The sequence below is a fragment of the Dendrobates tinctorius genome, unplaced genomic scaffold, assembly GCF_039654945.1.
Source record: "Dendrobates tinctorius isolate UK_male_01 unplaced genomic scaffold, ASM3965494v1 ptg000143l, whole genome shotgun sequence".
NCBI classification, from domain to species: Eukaryota; Metazoa; Chordata; class Amphibia; order Anura; family Dendrobatidae; genus Dendrobates; species Dendrobates tinctorius.
This window is the reverse complement of record NW_027361810.1, coordinates 42,059,055-42,069,693: the sequence shown is the minus strand read 5'-3', so window position 1 is coordinate 42,069,693 and position 10,639 is coordinate 42,059,055. Positions and strand designations below refer to the sequence as shown.

Genomic DNA, 10,639 nt, shown 5'->3' with positions numbered 1-10,639 from the left:
CCCGGAAGTCGCCCTGTCACAGGGCGCATGCGCCGCGTCATCGCCATCCTACCCCGGAAGTTCAACCATTACTTCCGGGGTATAGGAGCATCGGGCGCCGGCCGGCTCCCGCGCCACCGCTACTCACACGTGCGGCTCGCGCGGTCATGGCCTCACCTCCACGCTATATCCCCACCGATGGGGGGGGATCCCCCGGATGCCGGACCGGCCCGGCCCGCTCCCTGGTAAGACCGGGCGGCCCTCCCCGGACCCGGTCATTACCACTATGCCACCAGACGAGGGGGGAGCCGTCAAACGGAATCTCCCCCGACGCTGTTTCCGGACCGCAGCCCCTGCCGTTCCCGAGGAGACCGCACAGGCGGATGCATGGCCCAGGTAAGATCCTGCTCCATTTGGAACAGGAAACCAAAACTGAGGAGGAAAGGCGGACCACCCCTTTTATCTTTCCTGTAGGGTTTCCTGTTCCAAATGGGCGGATCCGATACCTCCAGTGAGTGCTGTCGTGGCGAAGAGTAAAAAAGACGTTTTGTCTCCTCTGGAGATTGAACCATTTTTGTCTCCACTGAAGGCAGTATCCTCTTTTATTTATTGGAGGTTTTACATGAAATAGCTTTCCATCATGTTTTTTTTGCATAGGCCATTTACATAGCTTCACAAGTTATTTTCTAATCCTATAGAACTTAATGTACCTTCGGCTTAGACAATATCTACATTTGACAGGGATCAAGTACAACCGATTTCTCTTTTCTTGTATATACAGAGCTGAAGAAGCCATTTAATAATTCTTCCTCTTCTTGATCCTGTGACCAACTCCCCATTGCCATGATTTAGGAGACCCACCTGTGAGGACCTTGTTTTTTTGAGGGAGTGAAAGGCGTCAAAAAGTTTCTTGGGGTTGTTGGCTAGTGAGATCAGGGTGGCGAAGTAGGTGTGTTTGGCGAGGTGAAGGGCAGTTATAGGTTCTTAACATAAATTTGAAGTGGATGAAGTCTTCTGGTGTGCGGGTTTTTCTCCATAGACGTTCAGCACTCCTAGAGCATTGCTGGAGAAGTTGAGGTTGCAATGTGAGCCAGGGCTGTTTTACTCTGTTTGGAGGTTCTGAGGGTGCGTAGTTCTGGGCTGCTTCTTGACTTTTCTCAGAATCATCCTAGAGCCCTGGACTGAGGAAGATTGGTAATCATCTAGTGTTTCTTTCATTTTCGAATAATTGTGCCAAAAGTTGTTGTTTTCTCACAAAGCTGCTTACCTATTGTCCTGTATCCCATCCCTGCCTTGTGCAGGTGTGCAATTTTGTCCCTGGTGTTTTTAGACCAGGGTTCCCCAACTCCAGTCCTCAAGGCCCACCAACAGTTCATGTTTTCAGCATTTCCTTAGTATTGCTCAGGTGATAATTGCATCACCTGTGCAATACAAAGGAAATCCTGAAAATATGATCTGTTGGTGGGCCTTGAGGACTGGAGTTGGGGAACCCTGCCTTAGACAGTTTTTTGGTCTTGGCCATGATAGAGAGGTTGGAGAATGCTGTAGATAAGCCCCGAAAGGCGGTGGCCACAGCTCATAGCTGAAAAAGGAGGTGACAAGTTCCCTTTAAGATCTCCCCAGAGTGGCTCAAGGAGACTGAGATGGCCACTCCAGAACCTTTACTTTGTTCTGCTGTGGCCAATGACCGGTCAACTTGGAATTGTGTTTTGGATCATTGTCATGTTGGAACGTCCAAGTACATCCCATGCGAAGCTTCCGGGCTTATGATTGCAAATTTGCCTCCAGTATTTACTGATAACGTGCTGCATTCATCTTTCCTTCAACTTTGACCAAGTTTCCCGTGCCTTTGTATCTCACACATCCCCAAAACTTCAGCGATCCACCTCCGTTATACTCAGAAAGAGGCCAACAAGGCCTATGAGGAAAGGAACACCATTCCTACAGTAAAGCACGGAGGTGGTTTGCTGATGTTTTGGGTATGTGTGTGCCATTTTGACTAAACTTGTTACCTATAGGAATATATTTTGCAGTCTAATTGACCAATATAGATGTTAAGTTCTCCCATTTATCACTTGTATCACTATCTGTTCCTAATGTCCTGACGTGCAGCATACAACCTGGGGAAATTGGCCTTTTGTCATTGCCCTCCCCACCTGAGTATTTTTTTAGTAGTGTGAGAAAAAGGAAATTATATTGTGCACACTGGTGGCAAGGTTTTTCACAAACCATGACATTTCCTACAAGCTCTACATGGTTAGAATTAAGGATGAGTGAATTCAAACAGTAAAGTTTGAGGTTTGTACCGAACCCCAACTTCTTACTGTACATTGTTCGGGTTTGGCAGCCTAATAAAGCTTGATGATAGGCTGCATTTTTCAAATAAGGGGGGAAACCCCCATGTGTTTTTTTTTTTTTTTACAGTCCCCCATTTTTCATTAACCAGCAAAGGCAAAGCAGACAGCTGGGGGCTGATATTAATAGGCTGGGAAGGTCCATGGATATTGGCCCCTACCAAGCATAAGACCAGCTCACAACTGTCTGCTTTCCCTTGACTGGCTATTAAAAATACTATGGACATCCAAGTTGCTTTTTATTCCATTTATATATTAACAAGTACAGTTGGGTAAAGTCACAAGGCACTACTGCACTCCTCCACTTGGACCTCCGCCTCATGGTTCAAGATTATAATTTTTTTTAATTCCATGTTATTTTAAGTTAGTTATTTATAATATTTTCCTATCCACATTTGTGTGCAGGGCAATTGTCCTCCTACTCCCATTTTACAGCACACACTATGACCATTTTACAGCACCAAAGTTCGGGTCCCCATGACTTATATTGGGTTCGGGTACAGGGTCAAATTCGGGTACCCGAAATCGAACTTTGGACGCCAATTCGGTCAAACCCACGGAACTTCAAAGGGTCCACTCATCTCTAGCTAGAATCCAACAGAGCTTGGCTTCAGATCCACTACAGAACATTAGGCCCTCGTGTAGTCTGTATCTGGAAGCTTAGCCAGAAACATCAGATCAGTTGTCAACTAAGGTTTCTGGCAGTGCTCCTCCTCGATCTACAGCCAGTGCCCTGGGATCTGCTCTATATTTTCTAGACAATGCTGGGGGACACAGCAAACCTTCTGCAAGCTGAATGTACGGCTGCACCCTCCTGGAGGAGCTGCACTACCCCTGTCTCTTAAATGGGCAGCATGTACCACCAATGGCTAATGGTTCTAACAAGGACACTAGCAAAATGCAAAACTAAAGCTAAATCAATCAGGAAGGATAAGGAGAAAAATTAGGCGATTTTCTCGTAAACTGACTTGCACATCAATACATAAATAAAAAATTAAAGCCGTACTCTAATCTTAGAAACGTATGATATATCTACCAGATATGCCATAGCTGTCTGAGATCAGAGTACCCCTTTGAACATTGGGATGCAATTTTCCCTTCAAAAGGAATATATTGGCTTCTGGACTGAAATAAGACCTAGTGATTTCTTTTCCCAAAGAATTTCCTATAACCTTTAGAAATTTTTTTTTTTTTTTTAAAGATTTGCATCTTTTTTATTGGACAAGACGTTTGGAGCAGATTCCATCAATATCAGCTTCATAGAAGTGAAATACTTTTTTGTGGGATTTGTCTCGCTTTCCTTGGCTTCCTGATATTCATTTTCCGTTTTTTTACAGAACTTGTTACCTATAGGAATATATTTTGAGGTCTGATCGACCAGCATAGGTAAGGCGCTCCCATTTATCACTTTCTGACAATAGCTGCTCCCAGTCAGTGTCCTAAAGTGCAGCCTTTAACCTGGAGAAGTCGCCCTTTTCAACTGTCAATACCCTCACGACTCGAGCATGTGTTTTTATTTTTAAAGGTGTACGAAAAATGAAACATTAGGGTCACTAGTATAAAGGTTTTTGAGAACAGCGACATTAGAATCATAGAATGTTAGGGCTGGAAGGGACCTCAAGGGTTTTTTGTGTCCAACCCCCTGCTCAATACAGGAATCACTAAACATGATAGATGTCTGTCCAGCCTCTGTTTGAAGACTTCCATTGAAGGAGAACTCACCACCTCTCGTGGCAGCCTGTTCCTCTCATTGATCTCCCTCACTGTCAAAAAAGTTTTTTCTAATATCTAATCTGTATCTTCTCCCTTTCAGTTTCATTCCATTGCTTCTCGTGTTTCCATGTGCAAATGAGAATAATAATGATCCCTCTACACTGTGACAGCCCTTCAGATATTTGTAGACCGCCATTTCCAAAAAAGCTCTACATGGTTAGAATTGACCGGATCTAACAGAACATGGCTTCAGATCCACTACAGGACATCAGTCCCTCGTGTAGCCTGGATCTGGCAGCATGGTCAGAAACTTTATCCCAGGTTCCCACTGGAGGTAATTTTGTAGGGTTCTGCCAGTACTCCTCCTCGATCTACAGCCAGTGCCCTGGGATCTGCTCTATGTTCTCTAGACTGGGCTGGAAAATGCAGTAAACCTGCAAGTCTGAATGAGTCATCTGGGAGGAACTGGACTACCTGTGCATCTTGCATGGGCAGCAGGTACCAACCTAATGCTATCAGTTGTAACGACATTAAAAATGCAAAACTAGAGAAAAATCAGCAAAGAGCAGAAATGCTCTAAAAACTATTTTACATTGATAATAGCGCCATTTTCGCTTAGTAGTTGGAGACAGTATACATTTGGCATAAACTAGAGATTGGTGATCTCAAGCCTATAGCATTCGAGCTAAGACTACAACTTCTGAGCTGTCGGGTCACACTTTATAAGTGTAGGGTCCCAAAAACTAGGAGAGTCATTTTTTCTGATTTATTTGATTAGGAGAGTAGCATTTTTCAGATTCGATATAAAAAAAAAAGTTGTGTGTGAAGCAGATGGGGAACCAAGTTGCATTTACCAAAAATCGACCCTCCTCCTAATATCTACTTTAATCAGCCAGCGTGAAAAACATTCAAGTTTCAGATTAGATGATCTGTTTTATTGTTTTGTACAGTTTTACAAGACCTTGATGACCATCATCTTGCTCAGATGTCATGTAAGCTTCGCTCACTGCATACAACAATGTACTTACCCCACTTACCCTTGCAGAGAGGAAAAAAAAAAAAACAAGGGCGAGGGCAAAAACATAAAAATTACAGCAAATCGAATATCACATCTCAATTTCTTACCAAGTGAGAGTCTAAAATTCCTGAGAATGAATTCAGTTTTTGCAAAGCCTTGAAATGGAATTAAAAAAACCAAAAAAAAAAAACCCAAAGACAAAAAAAAAAATTTCCGGGACCCTCTGGACAGATAACGCAATTATTTAAACGTCCCTGAATGCGTGTATTTTTTTTTCTATACACACAGACAGTATTATTTATATAGGATTACACTTCCATTTAAAATCGTCATTAATAACATCTGTTAACTATACAATATTTCACAGGAAACAATGTGTTTTACAATGGATTCCTAATTACATATGAACATGGAGAAGGACACATTAATAGATTAGTTTACAGTGAGTTTTATCAAACATTTAAAGGTGCAGTTCCACTTTAGCAAATATACCCAACGCACCCGGCCACACTAAACTAGCGCTTTAGTATGGTGGAGCCGTTCCAAAGTTAAGGCTAAAAAAAAGCCCCCCCCCAACCCGCCCAAAGAAAAAAAAAATCTTAAATATCACAATTCATCACAGCACATAATATTCACATCACTCGCCCCCTTCCCCTCCTGGCGGTTTTTGCACTGGAGACAGATGATCCTAAGCAGCGTTAATAAACCCCGATATTGGCCTGTAGTACCGACGGCTTGTCGGTAAAGTGTCTCCAGTGACAATACAACTCCACACACAGAAGCAAGAATTAAAAATAAAAAAAAAAATGTACAGAAACTTAGAGAACTACTCTACAGAGAACGAGCGGAAATGCGCCGTGAACATTCAGCATTCATTGTGCTTTCAGGACAACGCCGGCCGCGGCGTTCGTTTGCAGGTCTTTTCTTTCCGTGGCTGGTGACGTGCCGGCGGCTCTTCCAGTGCTTGCAGGGATGTGTCTGTATTAGTACAATAGCACCTAATCACTAGTAAGCTTGATGTCGGCAGGGATGGCGCCCGCCCTCTTCTTTCTGAAGGAAGCCTTTGCTTCTTGCTAGCAATTTCATTTGCGATTGCATTGATCTTCACAGGCTATTGTAATGCGGGCCCCATCTCTTATTGATGTGGTCAAACGTGTGCGTCACCCACTGCTGCTCCAGCACATTGTAACGCTCCTTGCAGATGTAAAGAGGTTTTCCACGTCTGCAAAAAAAAAAAAAAGGCAGCGAAAGGACGTTAATGAGACTAATTTCTTTTTTTAAAAGCATATTGATGACAATGCATTAGTGGTTGAGACCCAAAACATAAGGACAGGGCACAATATCCACCACTGACAATTACAGTATTTTGCGGATTATTAGACGCACCCCAAATTTTGGGGAGGAAAATAGTGTTATAATTCACTTTTGTGGTAGCTTACCTGGGGGGGAGAAGTGGTGGTGGAGCAGGGTCGCTGCTGGCAGAGGCAGGAGATGATACGGGCTCCAGGCTGGTAGGACGTGGTGTTTGGTAGCAGCAGGAGTTGGGCCATGGATGCCGCCCCCAGGCTGGCACGATGAGATTTTCAGTGGTGTGGGGGCTCCGCCAACATTTTGTGACAGCTCGGAACCCCTTACCTTCAATACTTTCTAATCTGGTGGACTCTGGAAAAATGGCCGCCAGAGGAAGTGCATGCGCAATTGAGATCCACCTCATAGAAGAGTATGGAAAGTGCAGGGCTCCGGACTTTCACAAAATGTTGGTGGAGCCCCCGCACTGCCAAACACCTCATTGTACACCAACCTGGGGTCCACAGCCATCGCCCGACTCCTGCATCAACATCCGCAAGAAGCTTCCGGCAGTAGTGACCCTGGGAGAACCGCTCCACCGCAGCTACAATTTGGATTATAAGACGCACTCCCTGTTTTCCCCCCAAATTTGCGGGTAAAAAAGTGTGTCTTATAATCCCAAAAAAATACGGCAACTCCTAATTGCAGGCCATCAGAACGTTGATTAGGAGGCACTATTACCTGAGTTCTCGGTCTTCCTCGCCATGTGCATCGAGATACACAGAACCCCAAAGACAGAACCGAAGTCCCCGAATTATGATGATTACCGAGGCGTTGATTAGTAGGAAAATCCCTGTACCGGCTCCACAGTTCTGCGAGTGCTAAAGAGAAGAAATTGGCAACAGAGAATGAGAATAAACTCTTTCAAATATGATCAACCCTTTACCTAGTAGTGGACATAGACTTCGCAATCCAATTTTTTTTTTTTTTTTTTAGTAAAATGCATTATTTATAACTTAAAATAATTAGTGTAATTGGGTTTTTACTAAAAGTGTTGCCCCACTTTCCTGCCACAACTTGTGTGTTGGATGATCAATTCCTGGCTGCAGATGAGTTTACGACCAAAAAATACATCCATTTACAAAAAGGGCCCCACATGGTGTCCATACTTTTTAAAGGGGTTCTCCGGTGTCTCATTTAGTGCCCCATACCCGCTTGTCGTGATCCCAATGGGGAAATATACTGCAAGTCTCCTATGGTGATTAAAATGACAGGTGCACAATTGCCGTAGGATGTGCAAAAGGCTGACAGATGCCATCTACCAGGACATCTCAGCGCCCAATGCAGTAGTGACAGGCAGTTGATAACGCCTTTAAAAGAACTATGAGCACAAAATGACTGTCCATACCAAGCACAGGCACTCAGTGCACCATGGCGCGGCCAAACAGTTATGCTCCCCATCTACTTGTTTGCCATCTTTCTCTGCCCTTCTGCTCCAGTAAAGTCAGAGCCGATTAAGCAAGAGAAGAGAGATGGGAAAATAAGTGCGGAAGAAGGAGCACTTAATAGGTAATGCTAAGGGTATACCGAGCGTGCATGTGCTTGGTGTGAACAGTCATTTTTTGCACACAAATACCTGGATAAAATACAAGATGCCTGGAAGAAATTATCACTCGTATGCGCAAAGTAAAGGTGATTGTTCCAACGACATTTGGGGACCTGTAATCATTTATGTTGGGACACAGAACAATATCCTTACATTGGATATTGCACTGCTTTCCCGGTCGCTTGCTCATCAGTAAAAAGCAGAATGACTGATGAAATCCTGACTGCAGAACATGAAAGCTAAAAGTCTGTAAAGCAGCTGCAGGGGGAAGATATGCAGGTCTTACATCAAGAGCCATAGAAAAAATAATCCAAAAGTCTCACCAGCACACATTCACAGAAATTCTGCTGCTTGCAACACAGACCCTTCAAGCAAACAAATGTGCCACAGACGAGGCAAAGTGCGGGATCCTTGGGGACTTTGGTGCACACACTGCAGGCCTTCCTATGATAGTACTGGAAAATGGTGTTGTAGATGTCTGGCAACTGAAGAAGTCGCGGTAAATCCCACTTAGTCTCCTGGATAAGTAAAGCCTGAGAGGAGAGAAGTGCAGAATGTAAAACCGATATAAACAGAGGGGGAAAACCAGTAATTAAAAGGCAGAAGCGTCATATCCGCAAAAGCACGGCCCCGTAGAGAGAGGAAAGTCTAAGAAAAACAAGCATCAATAAGACGGCGGACACTATTCTGTATGATCAGCGTCGGACTGGAACACCTTGGGCCCACCAGAGAAAATCATTCTTGGGGCCCACTATGTAGCTGCATAGAGTTAAATACCAGACCACCAATTATGCGGTAAAACACGCTAATATCCGGGTATAATATAAGGTTGTACATGTCTTAATTATGTAGCAGGAGTTGGGGTAGCCCCCTCATAGAATATAATGTAGACCCCTCACAGAATATAATACTGCCCCCCTCATAGGGTATAATGCACCCCCTCATAGGGTATAATACTGCCCCCCTCATAGGGTATAATACTGCCCCCCTCATAGGGTATAATACTGCCCCCCTCATAGGGTATAATACTGCCCCCCTCATAGGGAATAATGCACCCCGTCATAGGGAATAATGCTGCCCTCCTCGTAGGGTATAATGCTGCCTCCTCATAGGGTATAATGCTGCCTCCTCATAGGGTATAATGCTGCCTCCTCATAGGGTATAATGCTGCCTCCTCATAGGGTATAATGCTGCCTCCTCATAGGGTATAATGCTGCCCCCCTCATAGGGAATAATGCTGCCCCCCTCATAGTGTATAATGCTGCCTCCTCATAGGGTATAATACTGCCCCCCTCATAGGGAATAATGCTGCCCTCCTCGTAGGGTATAATGCTGCCTCCTCATAGGGTATAATGCTGCCTCCTCATAGGGTATAATGCTGCCTCCTCATAGGGTATAATGCTGCCCCCCTCATAGGGAATAATGCTGCCCCCCTCATAGGGTATAATGCTGCCTCCTCATAGGGTATAATGCTGCCTCCTCATAGGGTATAATGCTGCCCCCCTCATAGGGTATAATGCTGCCCCCCTCATAGGGTATAATGCTGCCTCCTCATAGGGTATAATACTGCCCCCCTCATAGGGAATAATGCTGCCCTCCTCATAAGGTATAATGCTGCCTCCTCATAGGGTATAATGCTGCCCCCCTCATAGGGAATAATGCTGCCCTCCTCATAAGGTATAATGCTGCCTCCTCATAGGGTATAATGCTGCCCCCCTCATAGGGAATAATGCTGCCTCCTCATAGGGTATAATGCTGCCTCCTCATAGGGTATAATGCTGCCCCCCTCATAGGGAATAATGCTGCCTCCTCATAGGGTATAATGCTGCCTCCTCATAGGGTATAATGCTGCCCCCCTCATAGGGTATAATGCTGCCTCCTCATAGGGTATAATGCACCCCCTCATAGGGTATAATACTACCCCCCTCATAGGGTATAATACTACCCCCCTCATAGGGTATAATACTGCCCCCCTCATAGGGTATAATGCTGCCCCCCTCATAGGGAATAATGCTGCCTCCTCATAGGGTATAATGCTGCCCCCTCATAGGGTATAATGCTGCCCCCCTCATAGGGAATAATGCTGCCTCCTCATAGGGTATAATGCTGCCTCCTCATAGGGTATAATGCTGCCTCCTCATAGGGTATAATGCTGCCCCCCTCATAGGGTATAATGCTGCCTCCTCATAGGGTATAATGCTGCCTCCTCATAGGGAATAATGCTGCCCCCCTCATAGGGAATAATGCTGCCCTCCTCATAGGGTATAATGCTGCCTCCTCATAGGGTATAATGCTGCCTCCTCATAGGGTATAATGCTGCCTCCTCATAGGGTATAATGCTGCCTCCTCATAGGGTATAATACTGCCTCCTCATAGGGTATAATACTGCCCCCCTCATAGGGAATAATGCTGCCTCCTCATAGGGTATAATGCTGCCCCCCTCATAGGGTATAATGCTGCCTCCTCATAGGGTATAATGCTGCCTCCTCATAGGGTATAATACTGCCCCCCTCATAGGGAATAATGCTGCCCTCCTCATAGGGTATAATGCTGCCTCCTCATAGGGTATAATACTGCCTCCTCATAGGGTATAATACTGCCCCCCTCATAGGGTATAATACTGCCCCCCTCATAGGGTATAATGCTGCCTCCTCATAGGGTATAATACTGCCTCCTCATAGG

The 10,639-nt window shown here is 44.9% G+C and overlaps 1 protein-coding gene across 2 annotated transcripts in view; it reads right to left on the bottom strand.

Annotated features, from left to right (window-relative positions):
* Nucleotides 1-4,953: 4,953 nt before the first annotated feature.
* The window catches only part of UBR3 (ubiquitin protein ligase E3 component n-recognin 3), a 175,226-nt gene continuing 169,540 nt past the window's right edge, over nucleotides 4,954-10,639 (bottom strand). For both annotated transcript variants that reach the window (XM_073545830.1, XM_073545831.1), the window contains exons 37-39: nucleotides 8,281-8,490; nucleotides 7,093-7,232; nucleotides 4,954-6,286 (exon numbers count right to left, since the gene is read on the bottom strand). In XM_073545830.1, coding sequence (XP_073401931.1) covers nucleotides 6,169-6,286; nucleotides 7,093-7,232; nucleotides 8,281-8,490 — 468 coding nt within the window. In that variant the 3' untranslated portion in view covers nucleotides 4,954-6,168. The remainder of the gene's footprint in view (nucleotides 6,287-7,092; nucleotides 7,233-8,280; nucleotides 8,491-10,639) is intronic.